At 39.3% G+C, this 15,721-nt stretch overlaps 2 protein-coding genes across 2 annotated transcripts in view; both read left to right on the top strand.

The window, feature by feature from the left end:
• The window catches only part of LOC134814757 (uncharacterized), an 83,736-nt gene that overhangs the window by 53,867 nt on the left and 14,148 nt on the right, over positions 1–15,721 (top strand). The gene's annotated exons all lie outside the window — the stretch shown is intronic.
• LOC134814759 (lipid droplet localized protein-like) lies at positions 2,686–3,697 on the top strand. Its single transcript, XM_063822965.1, has 4 exons — positions 2,686–2,869; positions 3,030–3,081; positions 3,280–3,372; positions 3,611–3,697. Exons 1-3 carry the CDS (start codon positions 2,686–2,688, stop codon positions 3,317–3,319), a joined length of 276 nt encoding a protein of 91 aa, XP_063679035.1. The 3' UTR covers positions 3,320–3,372; positions 3,611–3,697.

Below are 15,721 nucleotides of genomic sequence, written 5' to 3'. Positions count from 1 at the left end.
GAAGAGTGGATAAAATCTAAGTTGGACAGCGAAGAGGCTTCCATGTTTAATTTAATTGGTGTGGGGGATGGTTTCATCAGATTAACCCCCGGTAATAACCGTGAGTTCAAGAAAGCGATCACAGAAAAATTTGAACACGTTATTAAACTCAAGGGTGATTCAATTGATCGAGGTGGATTTGAGGTTTGTGATGACGATGTTCCTGATACATGGGACGATTCCGATTAATTTCATTTCTTCTTTGAAGGAGGCATTTCTGTTGAAGTAATATTGTAAAACATTAATTCGATATTTATTTACTGTTAATGAACAGAACAGACCGCGCACCCAAATGTAGTTCCCTCTGGGACCCCATTCTTCCTAAAATTGCCAAATCCTTAAAGTCCAGACCATCTGGCATTTCCTTCTCAACCTCAACAGAAGACTAAATTTTTATTGACATTGTACTGTAATTTTCACTTTCCCACCCACACCTCCCCCACCCTCCATCCCTGACACCACTCAATCACATATAAGCATTGTCCACCACATCACATTCAGCTGACGACGATTAACACATGTTTATTGAAAGCTTCTACAAGTTAAATCATCGTATCTCTTATATGTTTTTAACCCAACTCCACTCAACCTTTTTATAACTTTTTAAATCTCTTCTATCTTTTTATAACAAATAACGGAGTAGTTCGCTGTTTATTAGTCTCATGATTGAAATACTGATATCTGGATATTATCCGGTTGGAAGAGACAAGGACAAGTGAAACAAGGAAGTTAGGAGTAAGGGCAAATTTTCGGCGTCAACGCCATCTTCAGGCTAAAATTGTTATAAATGTTAGTATATAATAAATGCTTCTATACTAGTTAAAATGCTAAATTAAAATTACACACACTGAATACAGGTTACATCAAATGGTATTGTACATTACATTGAAAATAGTGATGTACACACGTTTTACACTCTGTCCAAGTACACAATATCTACTGAACAGCAGGGTCGTGTGCTATTTGTTTAAATTTGTCTTTGAATATGTTGTAAAAGAAATCCCTTAAGCTTCTCGCACTCTTCTTTGTTATTGATACTAGGTTTAAATAAATTAATGTAGTAAGCTTCTGTCACTTTACGTTTAATGGTGCTATATAAGTTAATTTCTAAAATATCGAAGGAAATATCTGGTTCTATGTTATCGTGAAACTCTGAATAATGAGCAGCCAACGCATTATCAGGATAGGTTAAAGGCCTGTTGACTGCTCTTCGATGCTCTGAAAATCTATCGTGTGCTGTTCTACTCGTTTCCCCTATATATAGCTCTTGACATAATTTACTAATTTAATAGCAGAAAAAGAATATCACACTGCACGCCAACAGCCACCACAATGAGGGAACTAAAGTAGCAACCATCAAGAACTTCTACAAAACGGCTGCTTTTTGCTCATCAACACCAGAGTATAAAGAAGAGTCCATGAAGATAGTAGACAACTTGTTGGTCAACAACGGTTACCAAGACCCACGACGTATAAACAAAACAGGACGACTTCACCCTCTCTCACCTACAACACGTCATAACCCTTCATCATCAAACATACAAGATACCGACCACGTAACATGCACTCTACCATTCATCAACGAGCCATTTTCCAAAGAAGTCACTCAATTTGCCCTCTCACACAACTTACCGGTCAAATTCATATTCACACCAGGTAAGAAACTCTCAGAGATCTTATGTTCATCACGACCACACGACAAACCACACTGCACCATACCAAACTGTATCATATGTCCACTCATCACAACAAATCACGACTGCAAACCAAAATGTGTCATATACAAAGTTACGTGTAAATTATGTCAAGAGCTATATATAGGGGAAACGAGTAGAACAGCACACGATAGATTTTCAGAGCATCGAAGAGCAGTCAACAGGCCTTTAACCTATCCTGATAATGCGTTGGCTGCTCATTATTCAGAGTTTCACGATAACATAGAACCAGATATTTCCTTCGATATTTTAGAAATTAACTTATATAGCACCATTAAACGTAAAGTGACAGAAGCTTACTACATTAATTTATTTAAACCTAGTATCAATAACAAAGAAGAGTGCGAGAAGCTTAAGGGATTTCTTTTACAACATATTCAAAGACAAATTTAAACAAATAGCACACGACCCTGCTGTTCAGTAGATATTATGTACTTGGACAGAGTGTAAAACGTGTGTACATCACTATTTTCAATGTAATGTACAATACCATTTGATGTAACCTGTATTCAGTGTGTGTAATTTTAATTTAGCATTTTAACTAGTATAGAAGCATTTATTATATACTAACATTTATAACAATTTTAGCCTGAAGATGGCGTTGACGCCGAAAATTTGCCCTTACTCCTAACTTCCTTGTTTCACTTGTCCTTGTCTCTTCCAACCGGATAATATCCAGATATCAGTATCTTTTTATAACGTTTAAACCCCCATAACCTATTTATTGTGTTAATAGTGATTAATGATCCAATTGTAATCTATAATCTCTAAATCGCTTATCTGTACTATTGAAAGTCAATGAACATTTAGATTATAACCTTTTTTCTGTTAGCAATGTAGGATTGCATGCTAAGTAGGTGCTGTAAAAATAAAAAACGTGATTGATTTGCAAAATTTATCACCTGTTCTGAACCCAATATTATTGACTAGGATGAAAGAATTTGACATTATAGTATTTGGAGGCACTGGTTACACTGGGGTTCATGTTGTAAGAGAGCTGTTTCTCACATCTGAGAAGGAGGGATTGTCATGGGCCTTGGCTGGCCGGTCAGATCAGAAAATGAGGAGAGTTCTACAGGATGTAGCCGGAGAAACAGGTGTAACTGATTACTCTCGTAAGTGTTTAGAAGGAAGATCTGGCTGTCTGTTGGTGGGAGTCATGGCAAAAATTAGACCTAGATAAATGTTTCGCAATTTTTGCCATTTTCGCCATGCTCCTGGAAAATTTCCAAGAATTCGTTGTAATAATGATGTCTTACCATTTGACTTTTCCAGAAGTGGGTGTTATTATAGCTAACGTGGACGATTTGGACTCTATAGAACAGATGTGCGTTAAAGCTAAACTTTTGATAAACTGTGTTGGACCGGTGAATTTTTAATGGTTTTTTAATCCAAGTAAAAGTGTACAGTTAGGTGAAAAAGAATATAACAATATGTATAATAATAAATTCTACATTAGAAGTATCCACTGTATATATTATGCACACGTTTAAAGGTATAAATTGTTGACAGTGTATTTCTCCAGTACTACCTTTGGGGACGCCAAGTGGTGGAGGGATGTCTAGCCGGTAATACTCACTATCTGGACATAAGTGGGGAGCCACTCTTCATGGAACAGGTTACTTACCACTCAAACAGTTCTCTGCCATACTCGTCATGTTGAATTCTTCATGCTTGTCGTGAATTTTATTTACCACCTTGAATGTTGTTACTTTTTCTATGGTTGGACAAAAACTAACTTGATACGACACAGTATGGCTAATAATTTTGATGATGTCTGAGTGTAAATCAGATCATAGCGAGTTTAATTACAGGACATGGTGTTAGTATTGCTTTAATTTCGTATCCTCTGTCAGATGGAAGCTGATTACCATGACAAAGCTGCCGAGTTAGGTTTAGTGATAGTCAGCGCGTGTGGGTTCGACAGTGTTCCGGCTGATATCGGTGTGAGGTTTGTTCAGACCAACTTCCCTGGAACCATGACCTCAATTGAAACTTATATTAATGCTAAAGTTGGAGAGAAAGGTAGGAGTGTGAGGATCTAAGTTGTACTCTGAATTTATGTAATATTACATTGATGTAGCATCGAGTTGCATCGTTTCTAATGAGCGTTTCTAATTTCCTAGAGAAAGCACTGATGTTTGGCATTCAAGTTATAATGTCATTATCTGCAAACAAATTTTTTGTCCATCAATTTCAATCGTTTGCGTTGTTACTAGGTTAAAGAATTAAACGTTCCACTTTAAATTCAAATAGTTCAATAAGTTGACACTGTTTATTTTCGGCAGGGTTTTCAGTTCATCTTCCCACATTTCAATGTGTTGTTAATGGCTTCTCCGACCGATCATCATTAATAAAGCTCAGAAAGGAACGTAACCTACCGAAGCTACCCAAGTTTGGAGCCCCATTTAGACCAAAGTCCGGTGTCTGGAGGGAAAATGGGGTGTTTTGTTCACCGTTTGCGGGGTCAGATAGATCAGTGATTGCTCGGAGTCAGAGGTATCTTCATGAAAAGGAGCAAGTTGTACCTGTAAGTTCGCAATACTAGTACAATAGAACGTAGAAGTAATATAATATTCTATACCTATAGAATATGGAACGCCCTACAAATAGGATTTTATTCCACCAATGAGCAATAACTATAAAGACTGTTCTTGCGCGGCACATTTTGAATCTTCGATATTCCCACATGGCAGACCAAAAAATCTTCCCAGCATAATGTAAGTAATGCACAACATTCCCACAGGTACAAGCTGGAGTGTATATGACATTTCAGAGTACAGCTTTGTTCCTTTACCTTTGTGTCTTTGGCATATTTTTCATTGTTCTGGTTCACACAAAGTTAGGCAGGTTCGTGCACGGAGCAGATGAAATGTACTATGATACGAAGATATTTCAATTTTAAATAGTGTTTCCATAGTAGTGGAAGTCATTTTATCATGATATGGTAGGTTATGTGTAGCCATAATGCATATAGTATAGCACAATCATACACATGATTTGTAGCACCGACTTTTGACACTCCATTTTGACCAGAAAGCTACTGCTAAAATACCCTAAAATCTTCACTTTGGGTTTGGTTTCTGCAGAAGGAGCCTCTCCTGAACAAGTCGAGCAAGCTTCTTTCTCTATCACTCTTAAAGGGCGCGGGTAGGTATTTTATTTTATACAGGATTTTAATACAGTTTCTAATAAGGAATAGTGAAAAGAGTGTAAAATTATAATACAGGGTGGGCCAAAAGTCAGTGGGCATACGTTGGCCTTAAGTCTTAACAGCTCCGTCGTGTTTTATATCTGAGAGCTGTTGCTTTGCAGATGGCATACTGTACTTACTGGTTCGAGGATTGGGGGGGATTCCTTCATCAAAATTTGAAAATTCGAATATTTTAGACCACGCCCATTCAATATTAAAACATCTATATTGATTTTTCTGAACATGCTGAACGCCTAATTTTTTTTAGAGACGGTAGATTATTAAATGTTGCATATGATCTGAAAACATGAGGCAAAACGGATTAGAAATGACGAAGTTATCAAGCATTTTCTGTATCTCGTTAACAAAATTGACTAGGTTATTATGTGACACCGTGACACGACACCTTAATTGGGCACCCTTAACAATTCCCATAATGTTTAACGGGGTCACCTTATCACGTGATTAGGTAAACCAATCACCTGATCACACGTAATGAATAAACTCGTTAGTCGTTATGCTTCATATCTCGGTCATCTAAGAAGCTATAATTCTAATTTTTTCAGGACAAACGTAATTCGAATGGCCAAACACAATTCAATAAAATTTAGCTCGATCCGACTATCCAAACTATCAAATAAATGCAAAAATGAACCTTCATTTGAAAAAAATGAACTCGAATATTTTTCGATTTAACAAATTCCTCGAACCTAAGTCATACCAGAAAGAATCATTTCAATTGGGCACTCAGTGACTGAGCTATTAAGGCCAACGTATGCCCACTGACTTTTGGCCCACCCTGTATAATTTATAATTTTCATGTTAGTGCAGGTCAAAAATTGCTGCCTAGATAGGGCAGAAGAGCATTATCCCACCCGATAAAATTTCACTCTATTCAAAGTTCTTAGGCTGTACTGAGACCCTTTCTCTTTAATGCTAACTCCAACCCAATCCATCGTACTTCCTAAAAGTGTACCACAAAAATTAAGCAAGGCTTTTTTCCGAGGACCGAGTGGAATCTTGTAAAAACCTCTACAGATTATTCAATGTGCATCAATTCAATGATCTAATGATTTAATTTGGCAGATACAGTGGTGCTGTAGAGGGAGATCCTGACATCACAGTGGAGGGTCAAGTCTCTGGGCCTGACCCTGGATACGTATCTTGCAGTCGCTTTGTTGCTCAGGCAGCTTATTCAGTTCTAAAACACGGCCCTAGGTTTGAGGAAATACACTTTTGTTGTCAGATTTGATATTTTATATAATATCTTTTCTATTTTAGTAAATTTACTTTTGTGTATGGCTTGGTGGACCCATTCATTTATACATTTTTGAATTGTCTGGAATCAGAATGCAAATAGTAAGTCACTGCCGATAAGAATAAAACTTTCGAATTAATCAAAAGACAAACATAACTTACATATACATATTTTATCGACTTGAAAGATATGCACTTAGGTATAACTACACATAAGCTGCCAAATGTTGGACTATAAAACGTCCCTTAACGTAAAAGATTTAAAGTAAACTTGCAATAATGCTTTCATACTTAGACCCGTTTGCAATTTCAATCCCTTCAAATCCCTGAAACTCTGAAAAATTTACTACACCAATCTAAACAAGTAACATACAAAAACTACATTTAAGATTGTCAATATAATGTTTTGTTTATGAGCCACACCAAATGATGATGAGTCGTCTGGAGCAGTCTCCTCTGGAGCAGTCTCCTTTGTAACAGTCTCCTCTGGAACAGTCTCCTCTGTAACAGTCTCCTCAGGAACAGTCTCCTCTGGAACAGTCTCCTCTGGAACAGTCTCCTCTGGAACAGTCTCTTCTGTAACAGTCTCCTCTGTAACAGTCTCCTCTGGAACAGTCTCCTCTGGAACAGTCTCCTCTGTAACAGTCTCCTCTGGAACAGTCTCCTCTGTAACAGTCTCCTCTGGAACAGTCTCCTCTGGAACAGTCTCCTCTGGAACAGTCTCCTCTGGAACAGTCTCCTCTGGAACAGTCTCCTCTGGAACAGTCTCCTCTGGAACAGTCTCCTCTGGAACAGTCTCCTCTGGAACAGTCTCCTCTGTAACAGTCTCCTCTGGAACAGTCTCCTCTGTAACAATCTCCTCTGTAACAGTTTCCTCTGTAACAGTCTCCTCTGTAACAGTCTCCTCTGAAGCAGTCTCTTCTGTAACATTCTCTTCTGTAACAGTCTCCTTTGTAACAGTCTCCTCTGGAGCAGTCTCCTCTGCAACAGTCTCCTCTGTAACAGTCTCCTCTGGAACAGTCTCTTCTGTAACAGTCTCCTCTGGAACAGTCTCCTCTGGAACAGTCTCCTCTGGAACAGTCTCCTCTGTAACAGTCTCCTCTGGAACAGTCTTCTCTGTAACAGTCTCCTCTGTAACAGTCTTCTCTGTAACATTCTTCTCTGTAACAGTCTCCTCTGGAACAGTCTCCTCTGGAACAGTCTCTTCTGTAACAGTCTCCTCTGGAACAGTCTCCTCTGGAACAGTCTCCTCTGGAACAGTCTCCTCTGTAACAGTCTCCTCTGGAACAGTCTTCTCTGTAACAGTCTCCTCTGTAACAGTCTTCTCTGTAACATTCTTCTCTGTAACAGTCTCCTCTGGAACAGTCTCCTCTGTAACAGTCTCCTCTGTAACAGTCTCCTCTGGAACAGTCTCCTCTGTAACAGTCTCCTCTGGAACAGTCTCCTCTGTAACAGTCTCCTCTGTAACAGTCTCCTCTGTAACAGTCTTCTCTGTAACATTCTTCTCTGTAACAGTCTCCTCTGGAACAGTCTCCTCTGTAACAGTCTCTTCTGTAACAGTCTCCTCTGGAACAGTCTCCTCTGGAACAGTCTCCTCTGTAACAGTCTCCTCTGGAACAGTCTTCTCTGTAACAGTCTCCTCTGTAACAGTCTTCTCTGTAACAGTCTCCTCTGTAACAGTCTCCTCTGTAACAGTCTCCTCTGTAACAGTCTCCTCTGTAACAGTCTCCTCTGGAACAGTCTCCTCTGGAACAGTCTCCTCTGTAACAGTCTCCTCTGTAACAGTCTCCTCTGGAACAGTCTCCTCTGTAACAGTCTTCTCTGTAACAGTCTTCTCTGTAACAGTCTCCTCTGTAACAGTCTTCTCTGTAAAAGTCTCCTCTGTAACAGTCTCCTCTGTAACAGCCTCCTCTGTAACATTCTCTTCTGTAACAGTTTCATCTGTTACAGTTTCACCAGGAACAACGTCATGTGGGACAGATTCGTCTGGAACTAAAACTGCTGCTTCATTAGATTTTTCTGGACTCGCCTCAATGGTCTCATTAGAATCTTCAACATCGGAACTCTCTGTAACGCCCTCTGTTGCCTTATCAGAGTCATGTGTCGTTTTTTTGATTATAGGTTTTTCTGTTTCAATCACAACTTGATTATCAGGCGCTAAAGTTACCTTTAAGTTGTCAATCCCGGCGCCAGTAACAGTGTTTGATGTAGATTCGGGCAGAGTTTCTTTAGTTGTCTCATATGATTCCGTTAGATCATATGTTTCGTTGGATTCTTGATCCAACTCGGTCGCTTCATCTGATGTCTCTGAAGCTTCTTTCATTTCCTTCTCAGACTCTTCATAAGTTCCCTCAGTTGGCTTATCTGTTACATCTGGAGCTTCCTCCGTTATCATTTCAGATTCATTAGTTTCTTCAATTGAACCATCAGATCCTCGTTCAGTTTCGCCGGTTGAGTCAACTGTTATTTCATCTGAATCTTCAAGAATTGTCTCAGATGCACCATCAAGCTCTTGGGGAGGTTCGTCAGTTGCCATACCAGATTCTTCATCCGATACATTTGGAGCTACTTCAGTTTTCGTTTCAAATTCTGTGTCAGTTTCTTCAGTTGGCTTATTCATTTGGTGATCAATTTTATCCGTTGATCCACCAGATCCCTCATCAGTTTCTACAATTGGCCCACTAGTTTCTTCAGGAGTCTGATCTGCTTTTTCATCGGCACTCTTTTCATCTAATTCTGATACGTCATCGGGAGTTCTTTTCAGAAGCTTTCTCTGTTTTCTTTTCAGATTCATCAGTTTCCTCTGTTGAACCATCATATCCTTGATCAGGTTTGTCAGTTGATGATTTAACCGTTATTTCATCAGAATCCTTCTGAACTGTCTTTAATGTCTCATCAATTTCCTGAGGAGATTCATCAGTTGCCATATCAGACTCTTCAAGTACTTCTGTAGTTGTTGTTTCTTGCTTATCGACTAAAGATTCTTGTGTTGTTTCTTCAGATTCTTTTGGAGATAAATGGGATGTCTCATTAGAATCCACTTCAGTGGATTCATTATTATATTCTTCATCAGTTTCCTCATTATCAGAAATACCAGTTCCTTCGGTTGAACCATCTGATTCATTATCAGTCTTTTGAGCGGTTGACTCCTCCTTTATCTCAGTAGAATCTTTTGGAACTGTCTTATTAGGTTGTTTAGACTTTGTTCGGTCGACTCAATATCATCTTGATCTCCTTCTGATGCCTCAACTGGTACCTCTGGAGCTTCTTCAGTTATCATTCAGATTCTTGAGGATCTGTCTTTGCCATCTGATCAGTTTCTTTCTGTTCCGTTGAAGGTTTCTCTTGCTTATTTGTGAATTTCGTGGTTAGTGGCTGCGGATCTGTTTTCATTGTTGTTGCTTCTTTTTGTTCCGTAACTGGTACAGTAGGTTCTTGATTACCTTCAGTATCGTCGGTGGTAGAATGGACAGTTGCAGTAACAAGCGCAAATTGAGAAGAAGTCTGTTCAACTGTTGACGGTAATTCTTTAGAAACTTCTGCTGAAACTTCTGTTACTGGAGCAGCAATCTCTGTTGAATCTTCTGTTACTGGAGCAGTAATCTCGGTTGAATCTTCTGTTACTGGAGCAGCAATCTCTGTTAAATCTTCTGTTACTGGAGCAGCAATCTCTGTTAAATGTTCTGTTACTGGAGCAGTAATCTCTGTTGAATCTTCTTTTACTGGAGCAGTAATCTCTGTCGAATCTTCTTTTACTGGAGCAGTAATCTCTGTTGAATCTTCTGTTACTGGAGCAGTAATCTCTGTTGAATCTTCTTTTACTGGAGCGGTAATCTCTGTTGAATCATCAGTGGTAGAATGGACAGTTGCAGTAACAAGCGCAAATTGAGAAGAAGTCTGTTCAACTGTTGGCGGTAATTCTTTAGAAACTTCTGCTGAATCTTCTGTTACTGGAGCAGTAATCTCGGTTGAATCTTCTCTTACTGGAGCAGTAATCTTGGTTGAATCTTCTTTTACTGGAGCAGTAATCTCTGTTGAATCTTCTTTTACTGGAGCAGTAATCTCGGTTGAATCTTCTGTTACTGGAGCTGTAATCTCGGTTGAATCTTCTGTTACTGGAGCAGTAATCTCTGTTGAATCTTCTGTTACTGGAGCAGTAATCTCGGCTGAATCATCAGTGGTAGAATGGTCAGTTGCAGTAACAAGCGCAAATTGAGAAGAAGTCTGTTCAACTGTTGGCGGTAATTCTTTAGAAACTTCTGCTGAATCTTCTGTTACTGGAGCAGTAATCTCGGTTGAATCTTCTGTTACTGGAGCTGTAATCTCTGTTGAATCTTTTGTTACTGGAGCAGTAATCTCGGTTGAATCTTCTCTTACTGGAGCAGTAATCTTGGTTGAATCTTCTTTAACTGGAGCAGTAATCTCTGTTGAATCTTCTTTTACTGGAGCAGTAATCTCGGTTGAATCTTCTGTTACTGGAGCTGTAATCTCGGTTGAATCTTCTGTTACTGGAGCAGTAATCTCTGTTGAATCTTCTGTTACTGGAGCAGTAATCTCGGTTGAATCTTCTCTTACTGGAGCAGTAATCTTGGTTGAATCTTCTTTTACTGGAGCAGTAATCTCTGTTGAATCTTCTTTTACTGGAGCAGTAATCTCGGTTGAATCTTCTGTTACTGGAGCTGTAATCTCGGTTGAATCTTCTGTTACTGGAGCAGTAATCTCTGTTGAATCTTCTGTTACTGGAGCAGTAATCTCGGCTGAATCATCAGTGGTAGAATGGTCAGTTGCAGTAACAAGCGCAAATTGAGAAGAAGTCTGTTCAACTGTTGGCGGTAATTCTTTAGAAACTTCTGCTGAATCTTCTGTTACTGGATCAGTAATCTCTATTGAATCTTCTGTTACTGGAGCAGTAATCTCGGTTGAATCTTCTGTTACTGGAGCAGTAATCTCTGTTGAATCTTCTGTTACTGGAGCTGTAATCTCTGTTGAATCTTTTGTTACTGGAGCAGTAATCTCTGCTGAATCTTCTTTTACTGGAGCAGTAATCTCGGTTGAATCTTCTGTTACTGGAGCAGTAATCTCTATTGAATCTTCTGTTACTGGAGCAGTAATCTCTGTTGAATCTTCTGTTACTGGAGCAGTAATCTCGGTTGAATCTTCTTTTACTGGAGCAGTAATCTCTATTGAATCTTCTGTTACTGGAGCAGTAATCTGTGTTGAATCTTCTTTTACTGGAGCAGTAATCTCTGTTGAATCTTCTGTTACTGGAGCAGTAATCTCTGTTGAATCTTCTGTTACTGGAGCAGTAATCTCGGTTGAATCTTCTGTTACTGGAGCAGTAATCTCTGTTGAATCTTCTTTTACTGGAGCAGTAATCTCTGTTGAATCTTCTTTTACTGGAGCAGTAATCTCTATTGAATCTTCTGTTACTGGAGCAGTAATCTCTGTTGAATCTTCTGTTACTGGAGCAGTAATCTCGGCTGAATCATGAGTGGTAGAACGGTCAGTTGCAGTAACAAGCGCAAATTGAGAAGAAGTCTGTTCAACTGTTGGCGGTAATTCTTTAGAAACTTCTGTTGAAACTTCTGTTACTGGAGCAGTAATCTCGGTTGAATCTTCTGTTACTGGAGCAGTAATCTCGGTTGAATCTTCTGTTACTGGAGCAGTAATCTCTGTTAAAGCTTGTCTTTCTGGAGAAGTAGATAAATCTTTGGGAGGCACAATCTCTGAAGATGTCTGTTCAACTGCTTGCGTTGTTGATATATCGAGCTGCTCATCAGATTTTTGATGGTCTTTAGAATCCTTGGTGGTGGGAGGTTGGAGAATTGTTGTTGTTTCCCGTTCTTCTGAGACATCTACTTTAAATGTTGTTGTCGGAGGAATGGTACCTCCTGTACTCTCAGATGTCTGTCCGACAGTTAAGCGTTCTCGTTTAGAGTCCACTGATGAAACTGGCGTTATTGTTGTTTTAAAAAGGATGATGCCTTTGGAAGAAGTTATTGAAACATCTGGAGGTACGATTTCAGACGTTGTAGAGACATCTGGAGGTACGATTTCAGACGTTGTAGAGACATCTGGAGGTACGATTTCAGACGTTGTAGAGACATCTGGAGGTACGATTTCAGACGTTGTAGAGACATCTGGCGGTACGATTTCAGACGTTGTAGAGACATCTGGCGGTACGATTTCAGACGTTGTAGAGACATCTGGCGGTACGATTTCAGACGTTGTAGAGACATCTGGCGGTACAATTTCAGACGTAGAGACATCTGGCGGTGCTCGTAAAGACATTGTAGGCTGTTGAGCACTTTGTGATGTTCGTTCAGTTACTCCTGTTGGAATTTCCGTGTTATCAGATCTCCTTATAAGCAACAGATTCTTTTCTCGATCCACTTTGTCTGACATTTCGATAGCATCCCTCAACGACTCCACTGCGACAGTGACGGTCATGCCGACGTTCACCGGTCGGGGAAAAATGAGGTTTCCATGGGTCTGGTCGTGGGTCGTAAATGGGGCCACATTTCCTGTATCCACTGCAGTGAGACCCTCTGCAGTCCAACAATCTTTGTTTACCAATTCGTAAACTTCAGAGCGCAGGCAGGCAGTGTCGGCAGTCTTTCTAAAGATATCTCTCAGCTCTAGAGGCTTTCCTGAGAAGACCATGGAAGCTGCCTCCTCGAGATAAAAACTTAACTCACTACCTGTTGAACACTCTCTAAGGTATGCTGAGTTCCTTATATCTGTCCTCCAATCCTCCAACGCTTCAAAGATACTTTCAACGTCGCTGTTGAGATGCGAGCGGTGTCTGTCCAGCCGTAAAGTCAGTTCGTTTAACAGGTATGAAATTTCTGTAAACTGGTGAAGACATCCACGTGCCACATTTTTACAAGTACTGATACATGGCTTAGCCCCTGCAGTTTCTTTAGAGCAAACCTGGCACATCTTTAGCTCAAAGTTTTGCCCAGAATACAGACCGTTTTTCATCACTGCCAAGACACAGTCCTCAGTAAGGTCCATATCTCTGGCAGCTTCAAGAGTCTCCTTTATCACCTCAAGACCATTGTAAAGCACTTTTAGCCGGTCAGTTGCTGTCCTGATGCTTGGAGCAAGTTCCCTTACAAACAGGCTCGTATGAGGCTTCTCCAGACAAGACTCACGAATCATCAAGGGAATTGCTGCTCTCGCAAGATCCTCGTAGGTCAGGTTTTCGTCGTTCTTCAGCATAGCATTAAACTCCTTCCGAAACAAAGTCGGAATTAGTGAGCTCTCAACTAAATTGCCTAGCACGTGTAACGTGTTCTGAAGCTCTGTGTGGAGCAGGTCCTTGAAATCAGTTGAGACAAGGTCTCTCATCAGCTGGTCCGTATTCTCGTTACAGCAGCTCTTTGTGAACATATCACACACTTGGGAGCCATCCACTTTCTCGGGTCGGGCGTTTGCCTGTTCTGCGAAGACATTGAATGTTTTCGAGCACTTTCTGGAGCTTTGTGGTGCTGCCACAGTATGTGAGATTAGCAGCACGATGGGGAGAAATTTCTGGACGCAAAACATCACAATTCGAACTACTGAACAATTGATTGATTATAAATTCAGTTCATTGGGAAATCAAAGACGACACGGCGTATACTAAAGTCGATGTAGGGTTTGGCTGAAGCTATTGTTATAAGCTCATCCAGGGTTTAAGCGAAAACAACCTAACCTTCATCAGCCCTTATACATGATTTTCAAAATGTTGTTTAAACGAACTAACAATAGCAAAAAGAACCGGACAATGTATATATGTAGACAGAAATCCTTGGAGGAACAACTGCCAATTTAATCTCTAGAGACGATGAGAAGACGCAGACCGATTCTTGGAAATTATATGAGTCTTGTATTTGTAATACTGATTCATGACTGCCAATCTACTGCCAACATGGTATAGTTTCAAGGTGTTGGCACAATTCATTAGCTGTCAACCAGGATGAGGAGGCATAATTGAATTTAACCGCATGCGGTTTTATTGGTGTCGTGTGGTCGATACCTTTACTGTAATTGGAAGAAACTTAGCTTTATTACAACTTTTATTCAGATAGTTGGGAATTTACAGCGGTTTTAGGATGCGATCAAATATGCAGTCAGCAGTGCAGTACAGGTTCAGACAGATCAGACAAAAAAGTTATTTTAACGAAACCATACCTTTCACAAATCACAGCGTTATGATTGTCATCGATATGGTCACTCCAGATTTTACATTGAACAATCAATGAACATGATACGACTAAACACCTTTCTAGAAAATTATGCAACCCAAAATAAATACAAGACTAAGAAATACTTTGCATGAATACATAAAATGAACGTGACATGCATTGTGCAGACTGCAGCGGTAATATGGATTGTGTTGAAACGTTGAAGTTCAGTTTCCTTTACCTGAAAAGAGCATTTTCCCTTGGTCGCATATAATACGGAATTATCAGAAACATCAAAACAATGCGACTAACAAATAATTTCCTTACCCGGATATTACATACAACAATTAAACACATTTAAATCACTGGGTTTGGGGCTCTTACTTGCTCTTTAAGTTACAGGTTTTCTCTACCACTTATCCAACACGGCTATCTGTAAAATTCACTGAACACTGTCTCAAATAGCTGATTAAATATAGCCTTTACAAGCTCTGAAGCTCTACTTAGAGTGCATCGTACACATATGTAATACCCTAGGTTAATAGCTTAATAATGAAAAGAGTCAGTAATACACATTATCAACTAGTAATCAACATATAATTAATGGCAACGAGTGTAACCAGTTTTTAATTTACTAACTTTTTAATTAATTGTATTAATGAATACAATTTTGTCAGGAATGTTGGAGTTATAACACCCGGTGCTATGCTGGACATTCCCGAGTATGTTGCCAGGCTACAACAGCGTGGCATCTCATTCGAGATCACCAGTTCGGTCAAACCATCCTGAATCCTGATATAATATTAGAGGATCAGACACAGAATAATATCAGTTTTAACTACAGTTACTTACATGTTTACCAGGTGTTCTTGAATAATGGATATGTGAATGAAGTGTACTGAACAGATGTTTTTGATTACAGCTTCTTTGTGTAAATCTTTTGATTAAATTATTAATGTGATAATTTTTAGTAATTTTGAACTTCTGAGTCGTCCATTTGAGTATCATTTGAGTATCATTGTAAGTGTTATTTTTGCCAACTTAGAACTAAATAATCAAGGTTATCAACAGTTAACAAAGAACCTGAAACAAATTATCTCAATTAAATTCAGTAATAGCTCATGAATAACAACTTTACATAATATAAAATGTGACCATATCTTAATTATCAAGGCATTGAGTGCATTCACTTTCAAATAATACATTGATAGTATATTAGCGCTGGTAGCATATAATGGTAGTACATCATATTTCTACAAATTGTGCAATTCACTACGTTTCCTTTGCACACTACTGAAAGTAAAGTAACATTGTGTTAAAGTATCTCCTGTTATTATCCGAGACAT

Source organism: Bolinopsis microptera, chromosome 5 (assembly GCF_026151205.1).
Source record: "Bolinopsis microptera isolate Bmic1 chromosome 5, MBARI_Bmic_1.0, whole genome shotgun sequence".
Classification (NCBI taxonomy): domain Eukaryota; kingdom Metazoa; phylum Ctenophora; class Tentaculata; order Lobata; family Bolinopsidae; genus Bolinopsis; species Bolinopsis microptera.
The sequence above is the reverse complement of the archived record's forward strand: the minus strand, read 5'-3'. Positions and strand labels throughout refer to the sequence as shown.